The sequence below is a fragment of the Helianthus annuus genome, chromosome 8, assembly GCF_002127325.2.
Source record: "Helianthus annuus cultivar XRQ/B chromosome 8, HanXRQr2.0-SUNRISE, whole genome shotgun sequence".
NCBI classification, from domain to species: domain Eukaryota; kingdom Viridiplantae; phylum Streptophyta; class Magnoliopsida; order Asterales; family Asteraceae; genus Helianthus; species Helianthus annuus.
This window is the reverse complement of record NC_035440.2, coordinates 80,683,509-80,708,373: the sequence shown is the minus strand read 5'-3', so window position 1 is coordinate 80,708,373 and position 24,865 is coordinate 80,683,509. Positions and strand designations below refer to the sequence as shown.

The 24,865-nt window shown below is 39.5% G+C and overlaps 2 protein-coding genes across 2 annotated transcripts; one reads left to right on the top strand and one right to left on the bottom strand.

Annotated features, from left to right (window-relative positions):
• Window positions 1–3,825: 3,825 nt before the first annotated feature.
• On the top strand, window positions 3,826–7,168 carry LOC110873165 (tobamovirus multiplication protein 2B). Its single transcript, XM_022122091.1, has 5 exons — window positions 3,826–4,018; window positions 5,766–5,831; window positions 5,917–5,981; window positions 6,391–6,481; window positions 6,918–7,168. The coding sequence occupies exons 1-5, from the start codon at window positions 3,833–3,835 to the stop codon at window positions 6,933–6,935; spliced, it is 426 nt and encodes a 141-aa protein (XP_021977783.1). The 5' UTR covers window positions 3,826–3,832; the 3' UTR covers window positions 6,936–7,168.
• A 66-nt stretch (window positions 7,169–7,234) lies between these two features.
• LOC110873166 (vacuolar protein sorting-associated protein 55 homolog) lies at window positions 7,235–9,688 on the bottom strand. Its single transcript, XM_022122092.2, has 5 exons — window positions 9,583–9,688; window positions 8,362–8,484; window positions 8,238–8,277; window positions 8,062–8,146; window positions 7,235–7,698 (listed from the first exon to the last, which is right to left on the bottom strand). Exons 2-5 carry the CDS (start codon window positions 8,458–8,460, stop codon window positions 7,503–7,505), a joined length of 420 nt encoding a protein of 139 aa, XP_021977784.1. The 5' UTR covers window positions 8,461–8,484; window positions 9,583–9,688; the 3' UTR covers window positions 7,235–7,502.
• Window positions 9,689–24,865: the final 15,177 nt, after the last annotated feature.

The following is a 24,865-nucleotide window of genomic DNA, read 5'->3' as shown; positions in this document are numbered from 1 at the left end:
AGGATCATGTCAATAACTTACGTGCTTCATTTCACGCATTGTACGTGCTGGTTATGCGTAAACGATTTTCGAACTCTATTATATCTATTAAACTTGTATGCTCACCTTTACACTATGTGTATTGACTTTTACTTTAACGTATGTGGCAGGTGCTTAAGATGTTAGAATGCTTGGCTTGCTGTGAAATCGAGGCTAGGAAAGGTCTAGAAACAAATAAACGAATTGTCTATTTTGAAATCTGAGTTGTCGGATCAGTATTTGTTTATGAGATAATTATTTGTAATAACTGTTTTATGTGATATGTTATGGTATGGGACATGACGTTTTAAGTATCTGGTAATTAATAGTTGTTATGGATACTCATGGACAATCTGTTTCGCTCAGTGCTGCGCCCCGATGATTCCGCCATCGGTTGGGGTGTGACAAGCTACACTATATGGCTATAAATAAACTCTTCTAACAGCTTGATATCCTAGCATGCATGCAACTCAATTGTAGACTTTCCACTAGAATTTAAATACCTGAAAAATATGTTTAAAATGCCAACATAATGTTGGTGAGTTCACAAGTTTGAAATTAATAAGTAACCCCTTTTTTGGAAATAAACTTTGATAAACATTTCTTTGGAAAAATTGTAAAACTTAGAAATCATTTCCTTAGAATTCATGTAAGACATTCATTGGAATATTTGGTGTAAAGTCCTGACAAACTTGTCAGTATAAATTTTCCTTTAATAAGTATGACAATGTAATATAACACATAAGGACTATCGTAGACTAGCAAGGTACTAAGACGTGATCGCAACCAAGAGCCCATAATCAAACCAAAACTAGATTTTCCATATAACCTTTTCAAATATGTATTCACTCGTCTTAAAATTCAAGATCGACTGGTCAAGAGAGTGGGTTATCAAGCCCAATAGATCTATCAATATAATATGTGGGCTAACAGTGAATGATTACGATGCGAAGGGTCTTCTTGTAATAAATCCATGGGTATATAATACAATTACTCAAGGTCATAACTAACACTATTATCTTAATGCCACACTAAATAAACAACATATCACCTCCCTTAAATGTAAAACACCATTTAAAAAGGGGTCATGAAACCACACATAAAAGTTGTAAGGGTTGTAAAGCATGCTTTTCCCCAAATGTATTAACCAGTAAAGTAATAGGGGTAAAGGGTTGTGACTCACCTAGATTCTGGGCAAAAGCTAGTATATAAAATTAAGTATGGGGTTGGTTGTGGGAGTGATGATGGTGGTGGTGGCTGAGTGGTGATGGTGGCGGTGAAGTTGGTGGTGGTGGTTTTTTTAAAGAAGAGAGAGAGTATAAAGAGAGAGGTATAGACGGATGTAGTTTATTTTGTTTTACATTAAAGGCATTTAGTCATTTCATACCCACTAAACACTAAAAACTAAACTCCATCCGTGCCAATGACTATCCGGGAACGAAATTGCAAAAGTTGGAGACTATAGCTATAATTTTAAAAGGTTAGGGACTAAAGGTGAAATTTTGGCAAACCACAGGACTATCCGGGCACTTTTCTCTAACTACTAATATATTTTAGGGTAAATTACTTTTTGAGTCCCTGTGTTTTATGGGTTTTAACCACTTGAGTCCAAAAGAAAAAAAAGTTTAACGACCTGAGTCCCCATAAGCATTTTCTTTAACCATTTGAGCCCAAATTTCTAACATTGTTAGAATTTTTTGGTTAAGTATTGTTAAATGACCAAAATACCCTTATATTTAAAAAATAAAAAACTCTCCCTCTTTCTTCACCCTTCATATCTCTGGTCTTTCTTCCTCTCTCTTCCACTTCTTTATTCTCTTCTTTCCTTTTCTTCTTCCTGGAGAGAAAAACAGTTAAAAGAGATGTTCCGATGGTTCCGGCGACGACGATTAGGGCAGATGATTCCGGCGACGGCGATGCTTCCGATCTGTCCCGACAGATGGTTTCGGCGACGACGATTGACACATGGTTCCGGCGACGACGATTGACAGATGGTTCCGGCGATGTTTCCGATCTGTTCCGATGCTTCCGATCTGTTCGCACAACCGCATTACCATCACCGTTATCGTTACCGTCACCGAATTCGTTACTGTTAACGTCATCGGAACAATAACATCTGTGGATTTCTTCAGAACGACGTCGTTTTGGTTTTAGCTTGTGACTGTGAAGTTTAAATCATTTGTTGTCAAATTAGGGTTTTATGCTGTGTAGTTATTGATTTTTAGTGTGGAAGTTTATTTAACTTTATGGAATTTGATATTTAATAATGTAATTGTGAAGAATAGTATTCATTAGTTACTATAGTTAATTAATTAATAATTACAATGTGTAATATTTGCAGTAGCAGGTGTTGTTGAAATGAATAGGAATCAGAATGAGAGAATTAGGAATTTGGAGAGACTTGTTTCAGGATGCTCGGGAAGAATGCTGAATGCTTTCGATTTGAATACAAGTGTAGGCGGAAACAGATTGCTCACCGAAAACCCACATTATGAAGGTTGTTTAACCTTTTTATTTGGTGTATTCTTTCGTCGATTTACATTGGAAATACTTAATTTTTTTTATTGAACAGGTTATCTGGTGTCTAGGAGCGAATCAGATGTGTCAAGGTCTTGTGTAGCTGATAAAGTGGTAATTACTTTGAATTAGCTCTGGATCACCAGAAAAGAAGGGCATCGGTGACTGGCTTTGTAAGTATTCTTTTCAGATCTACTGTTTTTGTTATCTAGTTGTTGTGTTTATGGATGTAGATCTCTTGGGTATGTCTCTGTTTCATTGGTTTTTACTGTGCTAGAGATTCCTCCAATGAAGAGCTTCCCCTGATCTGAATCCATGATATGATATGATATGATATGATATGATATGATAGGGGAATGAAAAGAACAAGGGTGGTTGTGACTGTGGTGGTGTGGTGGTGGGGGATGCAGGTGGTTTAAAGAGAGAGAAAGATCAGAGAGAGAGATAAAGAGTGAAGAATATTTAGAGAGAAAGAAAGAAATACGTGGGATAGACATATAAGAGATAGATCTAATAATATTTTTTTTAAATATAAGGGTATTCTGGTCATTTAACAATACTTAACCAAAAAATTTTAACAGTGTTAGAAATTTGGACTCAAATGGTTAAAGAAAATGCTTTTAGGGACTCAGGTTATTAAACTTTTTGCTTTTAGACTCAGGTGATTAAAATCCATAAAACACAGGGACTGAAAAAGTAATTTACCATGTATTTTAGTACTTATTATCAATGTTTTAAAAACCGGTTTTTTAACTCATACCGGGTTGGGCTCTACAATGGTTCAACCGGTTGAACTGGGTTACTAGTTAACCCTATAAATTCCACAAAATACAAATTCATCTAAAAACACAATCAAATCTCTACTTGGATTTATGTAACCGTTCATAATTTTATCCAAAAACAACTATTTTTATTGTAACCTATTAAGCATTTTAAGAATAATTTTATTAGTTATAAACAATATTGCATTGTAAGAGGTGAGTAACAATTTCAACTATGATGAAATAGTAGAATAGAAGACACTAGGTTAATTACCGGAAATATGGAAGATCAATATCACCTTAATATCGTATTTTATTAAAATTAAGAAATCAAATCTTAAGATAATGCAAACCGGTTCAACAATTTGAACTGGTAGAACCAGATTTACCGCTGGTACGTAAGACATACCATATTCGGGTTTTACCGGCCTTTATCGTACGAGACTCGTGTCCGATATCCGGTTTAACCGGTATAACCGGCCGATTCATACCGGTATTTAAAACATTGCTTATTATTGTGTATGGGCTATGGGGTAATGGGGTATTTTTACCATTTTGTTCCAGCGAAAAAAGCAAGAGCGATGGAAGGTGCAACACCAGCAATGAGCGGAAGAGCACGAAGAGAGAACTCAGCGAAAACAATGGTCAGCGATCAGATCTCACAGGCCGTTCTCTCCACCTCTAATCTCATCCGCATCATGCTTCAGGCGTCTCCCTCTCAGGCATTTCTTTCTCTACGATTACTTTACTTTGGGGGAATCCCAATTTCTTCATTCTTAATTTTCTCAACTGATTTGCTCAACCTATAACCCTAGAGTAGTTGTGGTGGAAGTGGAACCTGATGTTTGGATTAGCTACCTTACCTTATTAAAAGTGCTTGCTTATTACCTGTTTGTTTTTAATAAACATCTCCTTAATCACTGTCAGAGAAAGCAGCTAGTTTTATAGGATCGTTTGTTCAAAGTGATGGGGAGCTAGATAGTGACTAGCCCCACCGCATCCAGGTTGGATATTGTGTGACAAGAGTTTCCCAAAGTGGAAATATTAGAAGGTGGCAGGGAGACCGGCTATGATATAAGTGTTGGGCCGTCAAGAAGACACAGGCGCGCGTAAGCTGGAAGTAGCAAGGATGAGGATGTTGTGGTGGATGTGTGGGCACACTAGGTTGGACAAGATAAGAAATGATGTTTTTAGGGAAAGATTAGGGGTTGCTAGTATATCAGATAAGATAAGGGAAGGGAGGTTGAAATGGTTTGGCCATATGAGGAGGATACCAACATTGGCCATTAGAACCGTGGAAACCATCAGTGTGGAGGGAAGGAGGCAGGCCAAAACTGACTTGGGATTAGAGGATTAGGTGGGATTTGCTAGACTTGCACCTTTCTGAGGACATGGTCAAGGATAGGAGTAGGAATAAGGTTAATGACATTTAGGAGGATAGTTCGATTTTGGTATTAGATACTCGACTTAGGGCTTAGCTTTTCATCTTATATTGATAGCCTGTGTGTGTTATCGCTTTCTTTTGTGTTTTGTACTTTGTATGTTTATTTGATTCTTATCTCTGGATATGGTTTAGGAGTTGGGGGTCTCACTGGAAGCATAGTTATTAAAGGCGCGAGGCACACTCAAGGCGCTTGGGCTCCGCCTAGGGCCTAGGCGAAAAGCGCAAAAAAGCGTGGGCCTGAGAAAAAAAACGCACTTAAATTAAAAATAAATAAAATATATTATGTAATGGAAAATAACACTTTCTCTAAATACCTAATTAATCCAATACCAAAATAAAGTACCAAATTTCTCCAAAACCAAAGTATTCATAGTTTCATACATGAAAACAAAAAGTTCATAAAGTAATATATAGTAGAACTTGAAAACCAAAAGTTGTTCATATATTTTTTCTAATTATCCTTTCATTGTTTAGCTGAGATTAGTTAGGGCTGTAATTATATTGTACTCTTATTCGATAAGAGATCATCGAAGTATTCTGATTACTTTCAGAACTACTGAGATCCTTATAAATCCTGCAAAATATGAGGAATTTACGAAATAAAAAAAGAAGATTAATTAGTATTAATTGTTGCGCTATAATTACCTGGGAAGTAGGAGCGCAATGAGTACGCATCGCTCAAAAAAACCGCCAAGGTGCCAAAAGCGTGCACTTTTGATAACTATGACTGGAAGCAGCCTCTATGGCTCTATCCTCTAAGATAGAGGAAAGGGCTGCCTACATCTCACCCTCCCTAGACCCTACCAGTAACTTGGCTATAGGTGGGATTATACTGGGTACGGTTGTTGTTGTCTGTTCAACCCCAAGTTATTTGAACCTCCCTCTGTGCATACGTGAATATCAAATATGTTGTGTGTTCCATGTGATAACGGATCATTTGTAGAAATTCTCCGTTTTTATTGTATTACTTCCCTTGTAATTTTCTTTATGTTGCTTGCTCAGGAGTCAATATTTTTATCATGCAGGACAATCTTGTAAAGCTTCCTAAAAACCTATTGGCTAAAGCGTCTACCATAAAAAACACTCAGCAGGTCTTGATAACATTAATCTTCGTTCAGTAAGCTGTGTATCAAAGCTGTTAACATGCCATGATTTTCGATTTTTCGTCTGATCTAGGTCTTGGAGCAGATGCCTTCGGTGATTTCTTCCTTGGATGCATACATGGACACTGGACTACAGAGGTTCTTATCTCTTTACATTTTCAATTTTCATATCAGTGACATGTCAAGCTTGCTATAACACCTAATCTTTGGTGGCTGCGTATAAAAAAATTCAACATAATAATATGACTTACAACTCAAAAGTAAATAAGGTTTAGCATTGTTAAATGTTAGTAAGGAGGGGCTTGGAGAACTCTCCTTTAACGGGTCGTTTTGAAAATGCAGATAATTTTAAAAGGGTATTTTGGACATTAAGTTGGCATATGGGAATTGTTGGTCCTGAATTGAAATTGAAATTGAACTTTCTGTTTAAATTTATGCAAGCTAAGCATAAATGGCACTAAAGTTATGCAAAACGTCCTAAGCAATAAAATTATTATTTGGGTTTCTTCTTCTGCCCCGTTGCTAATTTGTTTTATTTCTTCGACAGTGTTTCTCATCTTGAAACTGTAACGCGGTTGCTAAGCAACATAGAGAACAACCAGCTCAAGCCTTTAACTGATGATCAACCCTTGATAGAGGTAACGTGCGCATCCATGCATCAAATAATAGTAGCCAACACACGACATGCAAGTTATTTCGGTTAAGTTTTATATTACACAGTTAAAATAACTACCAGCTATAAAGGGAACGGGGATGGTGGTCATTCAAAGTATGTAGTTAATGCATCAATCAATTTATTAAAAGAAAAAGTTTATTATTATTGTAGGGATAATTTCTTAGATACCCTCAAAACTTGGTACGATATCATATCCATTTATAATTTTATAACCATCCCTTGAAACTTGAATAAGGATATACGATAACGGATAGTGTTCATATTATAATAAATTATATTTATGATATGGGTTAATAATTTAATATGGAATTTTAAGTATTTTGAATGAATATATATGATGGTAAATTTTTTCAGTTGGATGAATATGCTTTCTTATCTAATCCCTTGTTTTTGTCCAGGAACCTAAACCAAATTGACTAGAGACCAGAGACTCGGGTAGATACAACATTCTTAAACAATAAGATTGATGAATGTTTTATGCAAGGGGTATGCTAGACAAGAACGAAGATCAACTCTTTAGCATGGAAAGTATGTTTGTCGACGGATTTGGATTTGATCTAGATCCGACCCATTTTTGTAATCCAAATTGTCAAAAAAGTTGATCCATTGATTTAATAAATGAGTTAAACGATTAGCCCGTTCATGTTTACTCGGCTCTTGATCCATGAGTTGGCCATAACGATCAAAACCGGTTCAACTTGTGTTGTTTGAATGATTTTTTTTTTTTTTTTTGTAACATAGAAACATATAATCAATACTTTTTTAATACAACACTCTGATTACATGAATTAAAAGGATATTATCCCCACACCACCCATTTACATTCAGACAAATTCAGATCTGAAAAAGTCTGCTAGAAATTTACATATTTTGCAACACAAACAAGACTATGAAGCTCGTAACGGTTGATGAAGGCTAAACACCCACAGAAAGCTGGTCCCTTTTTCGATACCCAAACACCAATATCATCATCATCATCTGACTTAGATCATACTATACCCACCATCATCATTATTCATTCCAAGGAAACAAGATATGGCCGTAACAAACACAAAAAGCGACGAAAGCTCCATTGCAAATGCACCCCATGTAATCACGCCGGCATGCTTCAAGATTATAGGAATTGCTATGCTGCCCACTGCTGAAGCTCCTGTCAGGAACTTGGTTGCATCCACCCAACTGTTATGTTAAACACACTAGAAATTAAAGTTGGGAAAAGGGACCGGTTGGATGGATAACGGGTCAAGATAGTTTCTTTTAAAGACAAGACACTCAAGTTTGGCTACAACCCACCAACACTTTCCAGTCCAGTTTATTAAATTGTGTAGATAAATTGGTTAGACAACTATTGATACGTTGACCCGCTTCATTTTTAGCAAATTTTCTACGATAACCCTGTTTAAACCATTATCAATAAAAACACAACCCGAACCGACCCCTTTCCATAAAATGGATCGTAACTGCAACCTCTGATATAAATAATGTTCAAGGCTTAACATCTAGTTTCTAACAGTCATGGTATTTGAGAAAGAATATACATACCTGCTTTCAGATTCATTGAAGTATATAGACGTATCCGAACCAGCAAACAATATCAACGGCACAGGGAGAACCAAATACGTCAATGCTGCATAATGTCATCGGTAACAAGAACCTTTTGTTTGGTATACTGGTTTATCTTAAAATGTGAATGTACAAATGCAATAAATATTCCCTACCTGTTAGCATTGGCCACCAATTATTGTACAAAACACATGCCTGCCATCATGAAACAACCGATTTTTCATGTAAATGGTGAAGAAAGTAACAACTTTCGACATCTAAGGAGTGTTTGAATCTTACTAGTATTTGCAATACGATCCCTCCCGATACCAAAATAGCCAAAAGAGCAAGTTTCCCAGAATTCAAACAGGTTATCAGATAACCTGGTAAGTCAGCCATCCTTGACTCGTCTCAAGGTTTTCACTAAAAATGGAACAGATAATAAAAAATGGGCTGCATGTTATACTTGAAGTAATAAATGTTTATCATAAGCTTGGTTTAAAAAAGCATGCTTAGGTCCCAAAAGTTAAGTTGTGGAGCGAGTACAACCAATTAAGCTTTATTTACCAACGTCACTCTCATTTGTTTTACATATCAACCCTTTCTTATTAAGGTATCTCTTTGGGGCTGTTTGGCAACATCTGAATGGTCAACTGCTGAACCAGTAAGAGGTCTGAACCATTAAGAGCCTGTATAATGCTTAACCGTTCAGAGGCAAATGTCTGACCAATTCAGATTGGAGGTCTTAACCATTCAGACTCTGTATAATGCTTAACCATTCAGATGCAAATGTCTGAATCATTCAGACATCCTCGTGAATCAAACAGACTGAACCATTTTGTTTACCTCTTAATGAAGCTCTTAATGGTTCAGATTGTTTGTTTCACGAGCAAATGTCTGAATGGTTCAAACATTTGCCTCTGAATGGTTAAGATTTATACAGAGTCTGAATGGTTAAGACCTCTAATCTGAATTGGTCAGACATTTTCCTCTGAACGGTTAAGCATTATACGGGCTCTTAATGGTTCAGACCTCTTACTGGTTCATCACTTAATGGTTTAGACCTCTTACTGGTTCAACACTTAACCATTCAGATGTTGCCAAACAGTGCTGAACAAACAAGAGGTCTGAACCATTAAGGGCCTCATTAAGAGGTAAACAAACAGCTCTATGAAGCTATTTCTATTTGACGAATTTTGAGCTAAGTACATCTATATGTATGTATGTATGTATGTATATTTGACCTATTTGAAGCTATTTAATTACAGATGGTTTTAACTACCAAGTAACAGATTTAACTACCAAGTCCTCCTATGAAGTGTAACAAACTCAGCATATAAGCACACACACAAACACACACATCTTTCCATCTCTTCACAGTCCTCAACAGAACTATATTGAATCTTTTCATTGTTAACTAAAGTGCATCAAACGAAATCAAATCAGTTAACAGAGTAGTTCAGGCGATAAGAACAGATTAGAAATTGAAAATACAAGTTTGCAGATGAGATTAGTACGTACCAGATGAAGAAAACCAGGGATTGGATAATAATTGGGGGTTGGTTTATTGTCGTGTAGATTTAGAGCATTCACATCCTTACCATCAAATTATGTGAGGAGAGGTTTTTATATTATAAAGGGTATAAAAAGTGGTTGTGAGTAGAGGAGAGAGAAAATGTTACTGTTCATCTGTATATTTGGGGGACACTGTTCACCCGTTATAATTTTTTTAATATATATTGAAAGTGGTTGTGAGTGAAGGAGAGAGAAAAATGTAATGATAATATTATTTAATTGAAAGGAGAGAAAAAAAATATTTGTTTTTAGTGGAAATATATTGATATAGGAGTTGTTTTTTAGTGGAATGTATGTATAATTTGATGGATTGGATGTGAATGCTCTATATATTAACTTTAACTCTATTTACATTTTGAAAGTTTCATCTACATCTACAGTACATATATAATATTGTAAATATCAAAATTACAAGTATACCCTTAATTATTAAATTTGGGCCACACAAATTTACGATTTTGTCCGGTTTGAAAATTACGATTTTGCCATCAGTTTAAAATTAGGTTTTTACCTCGAGTTCAAAATAAAATTATGTTTTTACCCCCAGGGAAAAATTACAATTTTGCCCTCGGTTCAAAATTTCGATTTTCCCGGTTTAAATTTACAGTTTCACTATTAATTTTGTTTTCTTCCTCCCATGTAAATTATGATTTTGTCCTCAATTTATATTTACATTTTTGTCATCGTTTTTTGTTTGCTTTCTCAGTCAAATTATGATTTTGCCCCCAGTGTATAACTACAGACACAAGATGAGGGAATAATGTCAGGCAGCTAGGGCTGTAAACGAACCGAACGTTCAGCGAACAGTTCGTGAACCGTTCGGCGGGAAGTTCGTTTATGTTCGTTCGTTTAATAAACGAACGGACATGAACAAGAAATTCCGTTTCGATTAGTTAAATGAACGAACATGAACAAAGGTCTCGTTCGTTCAATTGTGTTCGTGAACGTTCGGTAAGATGTTCGTGAACATTCGTTCATTTGCGTTCGTTTATGTTCGTATGTTCGTGTTTTAATTAAAGATTTTTATACTTTCATATATTTTATCTATACTTTTTATACTATTAAACTTTTATTATATCATTACCCTAACAATTAAACTAGGAAACCCTCTTTCACATTGTTTATGCACCATTTCCCTTTCTTTTCTCATTAGTTACATCGACGAATATGATCTACCTCCGTTCCACAATAAGGGATTCAAGTTCTAGTGCTACTCTCTGGGCCATCCACCTTTATCCTTCATCATGTTCGCCAAATTTATTTATGTTCGCTTGTGTTCGTGAACCGTTCGTGAACACGCTCATTTCCTTAATGAACGAACACGAACATAAAATCTCATTCGGTAAGTGTTCATGAACCGTTCGTGAACACATTTATTTCCTTAACGAACGAACACGAACAAGGCCTCGTTCGGTTCGTTTACAGCCCTACAGGCAGCTGCCTTGAACTCCCCCATTGACCCAACCAATTTACGATTTTATCCCCGCTTAAAAACTATGATTTTGCCATCAGTTCAAAATCATATTTTTACCCCCAATTCAAAATAAAATCATGTTTTTGCCCACAACTAAAAATTACAATTTTGCCCTCGGTTAAAAATTATGATTTTTATCCCTTTAAATTTACAGTTTTGCAATTAGTTTTGTGTTTTTTTCCTCCCAGCGAAATTACGATTTTGCGCTCAGTTTAAATTTACATTTTTGCCATCGTTTTTTCTTTGCTTTCTTGTTTTTTTTTTTTGTCATTTTCCGCTTTATGTATTCCGCTTAATGTATATATTATAGTTATTATTGCGCGAAACTATTAAGAAAAACTTTCGCAATTCAGTTGATTGTTTGAACATTCAAATATAGTGATTGTCTCGGATTCGAAGCCTTTCATGGGAAAAAATATTTTATTACCTGTTTCCAAATCTTTTAAAACAAAAACCTTTTTAACATACCTTCTTCCTACAGTGTAGCGCAGACTAGGGATTGAACATTTCGTACCGGGTACCGAATCGGCACTGAACGGTACCGGGTATATTCGGTACCGGTACGGTACCGGTTATTTACGCGTAAAACACCGGTAAGTACCTATACCGTATCGGTACCGGTACCGAACCGGTGTATTCGCTACCAGTACCACTTTTACCCGTTTTTCGATACCCGTACTTTTGGTACCGATACCGGTTCGATACTGAACAGATACCGTGCACATCCCATTACAAAACGAATCAATAACGTTCGAATTCCCCGCCGCGTAGCGCGAGGAATTTCACTAGTTATATACATATATGAGTGAAGTACAATTTTAGTCTATGTGGTTTACACCCAATAACAGACCCTCATTTAAAAAAAAATCAACAGTCCAGTTCTTGTGGTTGTCGATTGCTAGCAATCAAATCCTTGGGCCAAACTTGGTAAAAGACCAAAAAGCCCCTTAGGGACTGAAATTGCAACACCGAATGTTTGTTGTCTTCTTTATAAAGCCTGCAACTCCTAATCATCTTCAACAAGACCTCCACCATAACTGTGATGTTTTTTTTATTGATTGCGAGCAATGTGGCATCACAACCATCATTATCATCGGACCACCATTACAACCTGCAACTAAAGAAGGCAACCAATGTGACATCACAACCGCCATTAATTCAAGGTAACTTTCATCAAAACAGTGCATATTTCAATTTCCTTTTTGCATTGATCTTATGTACTTTAATCTTATATTTATATATGGGGGTTAGGATCAAATACAAAGGATAAAATAAATAAGAAGGGTAAGAATGTTTCTAGTCCAATGATCTTAAATTTGGAGGGTTGATATTAGTTGTAGGGAAAAGAAGATAATAGAAGGGCATAAAGGGAATCTTATATTTATGGATATTCTCTCTCTACATGCAAGGCACATGCCAATTCCCCCATCGATTTAAAACGTTCATAACTTTTTCATACGACATTTTTTTAACAAAAAAAATTCACTATAATAACGAGTGTTTTTTATCTTTAATATGAGTACCATATTATTATATAAAATAAAATAAGAAAAATCATTTTTACTAGGTTTTTGCGTATTGTTTTAAAGGTTCAGTTCATTGTGTCTTTTAAATGGGTTATGGTCATTACGTTTTAGTAGAGTTTCTATACATTGTGTTATTATCAAAACCTATAACACAATGTTAATTTGGGTTCTATCCACTACGTTTTTATAAGAACCTACAACACAATATGTGACACAATGAAGATGGTGTTATATCTGTGTTTTCCATAAATTGTGTTATTAGTTCAGGTCATTGTGTTTAAAATGTTTTCCATTGTGTTTTAATAATTTGTTCAATTTTTTTTATTATCTTATTCATTGTGTTTTAGTTTGTTGTGTATTGTGTTTTTAGTTTGTTTTCTATTGTGTTTTCAGTGTTCTCCATTGTGTCTTTTATCTGATGTCATTAATTGTGTCTTTTATCTGTTGTCATCAGTTGTGTTTTTATTTAGTTTGATATTTATTGTGTTATGTGTTATCGCCATTGTGTTATACGTTATGGTCATTGTGTTTTAGTATGTTGTCCATTGTGTATTTATCTGTTGTCATTGATTGTGTTTTTGATCTACTTTACATTGTGTTTTACACCATGTCCATTGTGTAATATGTAACTGAGTTTTTGATTTTTTTTTTTTTTGGAAAAATATAACAATATGGTACTCATATTAAAGATAAAAAAACGCTCGATTTTATGGTATAATTTTTTTTAAAAACAAATGATGTATAAAAAGGTTACTGACGTTTAAAAATTGGGGGGGGGGGATAGCATGTGACTTGCATGTGCATATTCTCTTTCCTCTTGTAGACAAAATTACCCTTTCCATTTAATTTCTCCTAGGACACTTGTCACTCTCTGGTGACTTCTTACCCTTCTTATTTTTAAATCCTTTGCATTATAACTTAACCCTATATATGGTAATACATTATCCATGTCATTTTAGTGCAGAAATTGCATCGATAAGAAATATAATAATATATTATTTTATACAAGTAGCAAATAAGAAATATAATAATATACAGTTTTATAACATCTTTTATGGTTATGCATAATGCAGCATACGTACTTATTATATCTCTATAACAAATTTAAGATCCATTGTAATTATTTTAAAATCTTCTTAACACTTCGAGGAAGCTTGTGTCCGATAGGACTCTTAGAGGTTTGAACAATTGAACAAACTTTTTTGTTTATGCTTAATGTTGATTTTTGTGATACAAATATGCAGAGAGTGCACCACCTGAAAAATAAAGAAGACAACCAATATGGCATCACAACCAATGTAGGGTTAGGTTTAGAGGGTGGAGGTCTATGGTGGCGGAGGTGGAAGTTGGTCGGAGTGGTGGTGAACGTGGGTGGTTTTTGTATGGAGGGAGAGGCAGAGTGAAGGGGGAGGCTGGTTGGCATGAAGGGCTGGGTGTTTGTCATGAAGGGCTGAGGTGGTTGTTTACGCTTTGAAGGTGGTGCGGAGGTCATTAGCAGTGGTTTGTTGTAGAAGTGGTCCGGTGATAATGATGTTGGTGGTTAAAGGTGGTTGTGGTGGAGGTGTTGGTGGAAGGATTGAAAGGTGCAAACTGGGGCTTTCAGGGGATGATATTTATTATAAGGGTTTCTAAGATACAAAATTACCATATTGCCCTTCGTTTTCAAAGTAAAAAGACATAAATTGTAACACCCCGTGTTTTCGAATGTCAAAGTCAAAGTCAAAGTCCAAGTCAACTTTGGCTTCTTTGACTGTAATTAGTCGATTTTATGTTTTATTTGTATTATGTGGAGTAAGTGTTGTAATCAAGAAAGAATCGAAGTAATCGAATGTGTAATCGACGCGAACCGATTTACGACTGTGAATAGAAGGAAGTAACAATGCGATAAAGTTAACTAACCAGTAATCAAATCGATCTAACCATCATCGAACTCGAATCTCGAATTAAGCGAACTTCGGTTGTTGTTTATGTGTGTGTGTGCCTTATGTGTTACCTGTGCGTGCTTACTTTATGTGTTGTGTGGTGACCAATCGAATCGAAACTCGAAACTCAAATCGAATGCAATCGAAATCGAATTACGACAAATGGTAACGTAGGGATAGGGTAAAACATAGGTGATTGTATGTTAGATATAGTAGTTGGGACTGAAAGTAATTTGAATAGGAAACTCTATCGTACTCGTATCGTCTTCAATCGAAACCGAAATATCGAAAATCGTTGCACCGAACACTCGAACCAGGCAGTGGATCGATCAGGTTGTCAGCCGATCGAACGGCCCAGCCGATCGGACGGACTATCCGATCGAGCAGGCTATCCGATCGGGGTGCCAGCCGATCGGCCAGCCCTTTCCTCTTTTGGAGCCTATAAATAGGGCTGTCATTGTCACTCTTTACCACTTTTGGAAAGCTCTGACCGACCAGCTCGTGCTCCTCTTCTTTTCTCAGATTTCTTCCGATTCCGGTAAGTTTTCATCCTAAATCTTGTACTTTCTTGATCAAAACATACTCCTACACCTTTCTATCTTTCAATTTTTGATTTCTAACCGTGAAATCACCAAGATCTAGGCATTCTTGGGTGATGTCATCATGGTGTTCTTCAAGAACACCATGTTGTGACTTCAATCCACCATGAATAGCTTGGATCTAACCGATTTCCACATAAACAAGTTAAGACCTACCGAAGATCTAAACATTTACACGACGTGAAGGATTGAAATAAGGAATTCCAACTTTCTTTCAACTCTTTTACACTCAATGCCTTCAAACCAGTAGAAACGGAGCTTGAGCCAACTCACTAATCATTCCAATGGTGGTGTGATTCAAGATCCGGATTCTATCTACAAGGTTCACCGACTTCGGGTTAAATGTTAGGCCGTAGTTCCGAACCATTCACCGGCCGAACTTGGGTGATTCCTGTCCAAGCAGGAGGAACAAGTAAGAACGAAGGTTCCTTGGTTAAGCTCGTTGTCAAACTACCTTAATATAACGTCAAATAATCAGAACAGTCAAATGTTAGACGGACAGGCCGACCAGGTCAGGATGCTGGCCGAATGGTTAGGCTGTTCGAACGAACAGCCCAATCGATCGGACATGCCAGCCGATCGACCGGGCCAGCCGATCGACTAGCATATGGCCCCACAACTTTGACAATTTCATGAAGTATGGTATTGAACGAGTTACTGTTCCATCGAACAGTTGTTCGTCAACATTACTCCTCGGATCATGAGATACTATGCTTCAACACTTAGTCGATTTTCAATTCGTTTGTCATATAGGAATGCCACCCGATCGAGCATGCTATTCAATCGAGTAGGCTGTTCGATCGAGTGACATCCTGATGAGGACTACTACTGAAGTTCCTAACCGATCGGTTATGCCGACCGATCGAACGGATCGTTCGATCGATCGACCTGAAAGGTAAGAACACTTCAGTGTTCTCAAATACTACAACGAAAACTTCAAAAGGACAAGCCATCATACAAACATATCTTTCACAAAGGAAGAAACAATCCACTCGAACAGTCCAACCGATCGAGCCTACCGGCCGATCGAACAGGCTGTCCGAACGGATTGTCCAGCCGAACGAACAACCCACTCGATCGAACCAACTGTTCGATCGACCAGGCTGTCCAACCCACTTACACTTGTTTCCATTCTACGTGTTATTCATCGTTATGCTATCGAACTGTTCAGGCTAACCCTACTCCCAAGCGCTCCCTTCAATCCATCAATCAATCGCTATGAGTATACTCGATCCCTTTTTGCTTTTAGCACTTTTGGGTGTTACATACGTTACTTATCAAAATCACTATCGAACACACTACCCAATTGTTTGAACGCTAACCAAATCACATGTATTACGTGACTAAATGAATGCTTGTTGATTGTGTTTACACGTGGAATGTTGTCTACCTGCCTTAACGACGTAGTACTATAGTTTGGACTCAGCACCCGTTCACACGGGGGTTGTTAAGGACAATTACTTGCATGGATTACGGTGGTAATCATGTATTGCGAACCGTCTCGGACGGTCAACCCGCAGTCATTGGTATCGATAGGTCCATGTCGATAATTAACATGCTTCGTTTTCCTCTGTGTACGTGCTGGTTATGCGTAAACTATTCGAACTCTATATGTTATTATCAAACTTGTATGCTCACCTTTACATTATATGTATTGACTTTATTTTAACGTATGTGACAGGTGTTTAAGATGTTTGCTTTCTAGGAAAAGGAGGCTAGAATAAAGCTCTAGAGGCCCCCAACAAATAGTTGTCTGTCAGGAAAAAGCAACTAGAGCATAGTTGTCTGTAGATCTTGTCAGGCTGGGTCTTTAGGAGCCTTTGAACAATATTTATTTGTTTATTTAAATCTGAGTTGTCGGAACAGAATATTTGACTAGTTGTTATCTGTAATAATTTGTTTGTTATTTGGGACAATGTATGGGACGTGTTAATTTAAACTAAATAGTAATGATAATTGTTATGGAAACTCCTGGACAATCTGTTTCGCTCAGTGCCATGTCCCAATGATTCTGCCATCGGTTGGGGTGTGACAGATTGGTATCAGAGCCATAACTATAGGGAATTAGGCAGGACACGACCTAGTCCGGGTCACTGTCTTAGAGACCTAGACTATAGTTAGGAACCAACAGACCAAGCTTATGTGCTATATTCTGATATTCCTCGCCAAGCTTATATGCCTCATTATTCTTGCTTTGCATTGCTATCCCCTAATCATCTGACACCGAACGAGTAATTTGGTCGAGATTAGGTGTGAAAGCCTCAAAACTCTCGGCTAAATTATTTGTTCCGGCTGCAATTTATTCACAAATGGGAGGAGGTTATTCATTGGGAATAGGTGTGGAAACCGCAAACTCTCGACAGAATTATCTGCTCAATCTCCTCAAATTTTACTACAACAAGGAAGAAATTGCTAAGCCAGGGGTGAAACCCGAACCTTGGCAACTTATTCCAACTTTTACTCATTTCACCAAAGCCTCGACGGACTCCAACGACCTGAACTCACGAGTATGACTTAGGGAATACGTGTTGAATGCCCAAGAATCGAGGCAGAAACGCGATCCTGAAAGTTGGAAAGTGACGACAAGTCTATCGTGAATAGTCGAATCGCTTTGGGTAGTCAATGTCTAGTAGCCGCAGACAATCTATTTCTCGATTTTATGTGTTTCGATTCCGAGCCCGCAACCGTAGACTCTGATGATTCGTTGATTTTATGTGTTTTATGTGTGATTGCCTATTTATGTGTTTTGTTTTGATGATTCGTTCGATTTTGTCTAACACTTTGATCGACACACACGACCCGTATTGCTCTTCTATCTCAAAACGGTAACAAGTCGTTACAAACCTAGGCGATATTATGCTAGGATATACGCTATATTATGCTATACTCGACAAACAATACGAATATGTGATACTATTCGATATACTATACGCGATCGCTATACACGAACAACGCACGAGCTTTGAATAATAGGTTTCTGTATTCTGACTGCATCCGTGATTAAGTGCCTATGTGCTTATGTGCTTCTGTGATTATGTGTCTCTATGCTCTACGTGCCTATGTGCTTCTGTGATTACATGAATATGTGGTTATGAGCCTACATGTTTATGTGATGCGTGATTCGACGTGATTCTAAGCTTTAGTAAGTAGTAGACGTGTGAGGTGAGATTCGATTTGTTGTGTCTGAGACACACGACGATGTCTGTTGCAGACCATGTCGTCATCTGGACACCGAACCCCACTCACTCGCCAAGAGAAGAGAGACAGGCGTCTCGCTACTATCATCGCCAAGAGTGTGGCAAAAGCTGTGAGCGATGTCTTTGAAAACGCCAGCAAGTCGTCTGAAGAGTCGCGAATCGATGCTCCTATGGATACCAGCAAGACTGGGTTCAGCTTTAAACAGTTCAAGGCATGCGGACCAAAGGAATTCACCGGAGAAGATGGCCCAACAGCTATGTTTCAATGGTTCGATTCTATCGAAGTCACTCTGCGCCAAAATAGCTGTTCAGAAAATCTCCGCACCCTCAATGCTACAGGCGTCTTCCAGTCCCGAGCTCTAGACTGGTGGACGGCCGAACGAAACAAACGCGGGAATGATGCAGCTTATGAGCTGACATGGAAGGAGCTGAAAGCCATCATGATGGACGAATTCTGCCCTCCCCATGAACGCCAAAAGTTGGAGGACGAGTTTTGGAACATTAAGCAGAAGGATGGAGATAACGCTGCCTTGACTGCACGCTTTAAACAGCTCAGCATCATCTGTCCCGATCAGGTCACGACGTCAGACATGGCCATCAAGAAGTATATTCGAGCTCTACCCGATTGTGTTGCCGATTTCGTTCATGCTATTAAGCCAGCATCGATTGAAGAAACCTACCTGCTTGCCGCTGAGATCAATGACAAGCGGGTAAAATATGGTTTTTGGGATAAGCATACCAAGTCTCTTCACCAAACCACCGCCACATCAACCGTCGACACCACCACTGCTCAACCCTCCAAGTCGTCAAGAAGAAAGAAGAAGCACAACAACAACAGCTCCAGCAACAATAACTGTGCTGTGACAACGACTGTTGCCCCTCTGCAAGCCGTACCGGCTCAACAGTAGTCTCACCACCGACAAGCTCCAGTGATCAATGCGCCGCCAGCTAAGCACGCTTACACAGGTCCCCACCCGCTCTGCCCGACATGCTCATACCATCATCCGGTGGGAATCGCCTGTCGTTTTTGCGCCCACTGCAACCTCTACGGGCATTTCACTGCGAACTGTCACTATGGTCCCCGTCAAGCCCCAGTTAAAGCCGCCGCTCATCAAGCTCTACTTCCAACCCCTCAAGGCCAACCTGCAGCTCAAGCACCCGCGGTCAATGCTTGAGTCTGCTTTGCATGTGGTGACCCTAACCACTTTGCAAACATGTGCCCGAACAGGGTTGTGAAACAAGAACCCCAGCAACAGCAGCAGCAGCAACAGCCTCAGCAGCAACAGCAAGCAGCCCGTGCCAAAACCTTTAACATCAATGCTCGTCAAGCTCAGGCTGACAACAACGTGGTTAATGGTACGTTCCTTGTGAATGGTATTTATGCATCATGTTTGTTTGATACTGGAGCCGATAACTGCTTTGGGTCGTTTGAATTCGAGAAGCTCCTTAGTCGTAAGCGTTCTTATCTCCCCTCGTCATTCGAAGTCGAAGTTGCTACTGGAAGAACCGTCGCTGTTAACTCTGTTCTTCGTGATTGTACCCTCGAGCTCAACAATCACCTCTTTCCAATCGACCTTATCCCCATGCAACTCGGAAGTTTTGACGTCATAGTAGGCATGGACTTTCTTCGCGAAAACCATGCTGAAGTTGTGTATTTCGAAAAGATGATTCGATTCTCGCTCGCGAATGGTGATCTATTATGTGTGTACGGTGAAACAGCTTCGAAAGGTCTCAAACTCATGTCATGCATCCAAGCTAGCAAGTATCTCCGCAAGGAATACAGCGCTTTCTAGGCCAACATTGTAGTAGCGGAGAAGGAAAAGAAAAAGAAGGTTGAAGTCAATGACGTTCCAGTGGTTCGTGAATTTCCTCAGGTGTTCCCTGATGATCTTCCTGGACTACCGCCAAGTCGTGATATCGACTTTCGTATCGACCTTATTCCTGGAGCTAACCCTGTTGCTAAAGCCCCTTATCGACTCGCGCCATCCGAAATGAGGGAACTCTCAAACCAACTCCAGGAGTTACTTGAAAAAGGCTTTATTCGCCCGAGCCCCTCTCCGTGGGGCGCGCCAGTCCTTTTCGTCAAAAAGAAGGATGGGTCGTTCAGGATGTGCATCGACTATCGGGAATTGAATAAGCTGACCATCAAGAACCGTTACCCTCTGCCTCGAATCAACGACTTATTTGATCAGCTGCAAGGTGCCAAGTGTTTCTCGAAGATCGATCTACATTCAGGCTATCATCAGTTGCGCATTCAAGAGGAAGATATACCCAAACAGCCTTTCGCACTCGATACGGCCACTATGAGTTCGTTGTTATGCCTTTTGGTCTAACCAACGCGCCCGCGGTTTTTATGGATCTGATGAATCGCGTGTGCAAACCTTATCTTGACCGTTTCGTCATCGTGTTCATCGACGATGTCTTCATTTATTCCAAGTCGAAAGCCGAACACGCGCAACATCTACGTTTGGTTCTCGAATTACTCCAGGGGAACCAACTCTACGCCAAGTTCTCCAAGTGCGAATTCTGTTTGGAGGAGGTTCAGTTTCTAGGTCACATCGTGAATAGTCAGGGTATTCATGTCGATCCCGCGAAGATTGAAGCAGTCAAAAGCTGGATTACGCCAAAGAACCCGTCTGAAGTCCGATCATTTCTTGGATTAGCGGGTTATTATCGACGATTTATCGAAGGATTCTCTAAGATCGTTGTGCCGCTTTCCGCTCTTACCCATAAAGACAGGTCTTTTGTTTGGGGAACTGAACAAGAGTCTGCTTTTCAAACCCTTAAGCGCAAGCTCTGCAATGCTCCCGTTCTCACGTTGCCGGACGGAAACGACGATTTCATTGTCTATTGTGATGCTTCCAACCTTGGTCTTGGCTGTGTTCTCATGCAACGAGACAAGGTTATGGCTTACGCATCTCGTCAGCTCAAAATCCACGAGAAGAACTATACAACCCACGATCTCGAGCTAGGCGCAGTTGTTTTTGCATTGAAGATTTGGCGACACTACCTGTATGGTACCAAGTGTACGATCTTCACCGATCACAGGAGTATACAACACATCTTTAATCAGAAAGAACTTAACATGCGTCAACGCCGATGGGTAGAACTTCTTAACGATTACGACTGTGAGATTCGTTATCACCCGGGCAAGGCAAATGTTGTAGCCGACGCACTCAGCAGACGGAGTTATTTGCTCAGTATTCGCAATACCCAAGCCCAGCACAACCTCGAAGCTCTTATCCGCGAAGCTCAGCATGCCTACTTTAACGAATGCACCTTAAAGAAGGAGAGAATCTATCACGATGGAGCTCAGTTTGTAAGCAAAGCAGATGGGATTTTCTATTATCTGGACCGAATTTGGATCCCTAAGCGGACCGATTTGCGAAAGATTATAATGAGCGAAGCCCACAAGTCCCGATACTCTATTCATCCAGGTGTCGATAAAATGTATCAGGATCTTCGTTACAAGTACTGGTGGCCGGGTATGAAACGTGATATCGCTCTCTATGTTGGAAGTTGCCTGACTTGTGCAAGAGTTAAGGCTGAACATCAACGACCTTCTGGCTTACTCGAACAACCTCCAATCCCTATATGGAAGTGGGAGAGTATAGCTATGGATTTCATAACCAAACTTCCGCCCACGCCATCAGGTCACGACAGCATTTGGGTTATAGTAGATCGTCTGACCAAATCAGCCCACTCTTTGCCAATACAAGAAGACTACAAGGTAGAACGACTAGCCCGAATCTACACCGACGAGATCATTTGTAATCATGGTACGCCTCGTGATATCATTTCAGACCGTGATGCTCGGTTTACTTCGCGATTGTGGGAAACATTTCAAGCGCCCCTTGGTACGTCGCTTAATCTGAGTATTGCATTCCATCCTCAGACCGACGGACAGACTGAAAGAATGATCCGTACTCTTGAGGACATGCTCCGAGCGTGTGTCATAGACTTCGGTGGTAGTTGGAACAAATACCTACCGTTAGTCGAATTCTCGTACAACAACAGCTATCATGCCAGCATACAAATGGCACCATTCGAGGCTTTATATGGAAGAAGATGTCGTTCGCCTATTGTATGGCACGAGATCGGTCATTCGCAATTAACCGGTCCCGAGTTAGTACAAGAAACGACTGACAAAATCCTCCAGATTCGCGACAACTTGGCAAAGGCCAGGGATAGAGAGAAAAGTTACGCCGATAGAAGACGCAAGCCCCTTGAGTTTGACGTTGGCGACTACGTATTCCTAAAGGTATCACCTTGGAAGGGTGTGGTCAGATTCGGCAAGAAAGGGAAACTAGCGCCTCGATATGTTGGACCTATTAAGATTCTGGAAAGGATCGGAAAAGTCGCCTACAAACTCGAACTACCGGAGGAACTCAGTAACGTCCACCCGACTTTCCATGTGTCGAACCTCTGAAAATGCCTAGCTGATCATGATTTGATTGTACCCCTAGACGATCTTCAGGTCAACGAAACGTTACACTTCGTGGAAAAGCCTGTCGAAATCATGGATCGCCAAACCAAGCAACTCAGGCGCTCACGCATCGCTATCGTGAAAGTCCGATGGGAAGGCAAACGAGGCGCGGAGTTCACTTGGGAACTCGAAAGCGACATGAAGGCCAAGTACCCGTAATTGTTCAAATAAAGATCTGAAGCATCAAATTGGTAAATTCACGGTGTTGTGCAGCTTCGAGCCTAATTTCGGGATGAAATTCCCTAAACAAGGGGAGGCTGTAACACCCCGTGTTTTCGATGTCAATGTCAAAGTCAAAGTCCAAGTCAACTTTGGCTTCTTTGACTGTAATTAGTCGATTTTATGTTTTATTTGTATTATGTGGAGTAAGTGTTGCAATCAAGAAAGAATCGAAGTAATCGAATGTGTAATCGACGCGAACTGATTTACGACTGTGAATAGTAGGAAGTAACAATGCGATAAAGTTAACTAACCAGTAATCAAACCAATCTAACCATCATCGAACTCGAATTTCGAATTAAGCGAACTTCGGTTGTTGTTTATGTGTGTGTGTGCCTTATGTGTTACCTGTGCGTGCTTACTTTATGTGTTGTGTGGTGACCAATCGAATCGAAACTCGAAACTCAAATCGAATGCAATCGAAATCGAATTACGACAAATGGTAACGTAGGGATAGGGTAAAACATAGGTGATTGTATGTTAGATATAGTAGTTGGGACTGAAAGTAATTTGAATAGGAAACTCTATCGTACTCGTATCGTCTTCAATCGAAACCGAAATATCGAAAATCGTCGCACCGAACACTCGAACCAGGCTGTGGATCGATCAGGCTGTCAGCCGATCGAACGGCCCAGCCGATCGGACGGACTGTCCGATCGAGCAGGTTGTCCGATCGGGATGCTAGCCGATTGGCCAGCCCTTTCCTCTTTTGGAGCCTATAAATAGGGTTGTCATTGTCACTCTTTACTACTTTTGGAAAGCTCTGACCGACCAGCTAGTGCTCCTCTTCTTTTCTCAGATTTCTTCCGATTCCGGAAAGTTTTCATCCTAAATCTTGTACTTTCTTGATCAAAACATGCTCCTACACCTTTCTATCTTTCAATTTTTGATTTCTAACCGTGAAATCACCAAGATCTAGGAATTCTTGGGTGATATCATCATGGTGTTCTTCAAGAACACCATGTTGTGACTTCAATCCACCATGAATAGCTTTGATCTAACCGATTTCCACATAAACAAGCTAAGACCTACTGAAGATCTAAACATTTACACGACGTGAAGGATTGAAATAAGGAATTCCAACTTTCTTTCAACTCTTTTACACTCAATGCCTTCAAACCAGTAGAAACGGAGCTTGAGCCAACTCACTAATCATTCCAATGGTGGTGTGATTCAAGATCCGGATTCTATCTACAAGGTTCACCGACTTCGTGTTAAACGTTAGGTCGCAGTTCCAAACCGTTCACCGGCTGGACTTGGGTGATTCCTGTCCAAGCAGGAGGAACAAGTAAGAACGAAGGTTCCCTGGTTAAGCTCGTTGTCAAACTACCTTAATATAACGTCAAATAATCAGAACAGTCAAATGTTAGACGGGCAGGCCGACCAGGTCAAGATGTTGGCCGAACGGTTAGGTTGTTCGAACGCACAGCCCAATCGATCGGACATGCCAGCCGATCGACCGGGCCAGCCGATCGACTAGCATATGGCCCCACAACTTTGACAATTTCATGAAGTATGGTATTGAACGAGGTACTGTTCGATCGAACAGCTGTTCGTCAACATTACTCCTCGGATCATGAGATACTTTGCTTTAACACTTAGTCGATTTTCAATTCGTTTGTCATATAGGAATGCCACCCGATCGAGCATGCTATTCGATCGAGTAGGCTGTTCGATCGAGTGACATCCTGATGAGGACTACTACTGAAGTTCCTAACCGATCGGTTATGCCGACCGATCGAACGGATCGTTCGATCGATCGACCTGAAAGGTAAGAACACTTCAGTGTTCTCAAATACTACAACG

What these genes read in the sequence shown, in the direction of transcription:
- LOC110873165 (XM_022122091.1), top strand. Translation starts at nt 3,833, where the DNA reads ATGGGGTATTTTTACCATTTTGTTCCAGCGAAAAAAGCAAGAGCGATG. An exon ending in TTCAGGCGTCTCCCTCTCAG is followed by an intron (nt 4,019 to 5,765) that starts GCATTTCTTTCT and finishes TTTATCATGCAG; the next exon opens with GACAATCTTGTAAAGCTTCC. An exon ending in CCATAAAAAACACTCAGCAG is followed by an intron (nt 5,832 to 5,916) that starts GTCTTGATAACA and finishes CGTCTGATCTAG; the next exon opens with GTCTTGGAGCAGATGCCTTC.
- LOC110873166 (XM_022122092.2), bottom strand. Translation starts at nt 8,460, where the DNA reads ATGGCTGACTTACCAGGTTATCTGATAACCTGTTTGAATTCTGGGAAA. An exon ending in GGATCGTATTGCAAATACTA is followed by an intron (nt 8,278 to 8,361) that starts GTAAGATTCAAA and finishes TCATGATGGCAG; the next exon opens with GCATGTGTTTTGTACAATAA. An exon ending in TTGGTGGCCAATGCTAACAG is followed by an intron (nt 8,147 to 8,237) that starts GTAGGGAATATT and finishes GACATTATGCAG; the next exon opens with CATTGACGTATTTGGTTCTC.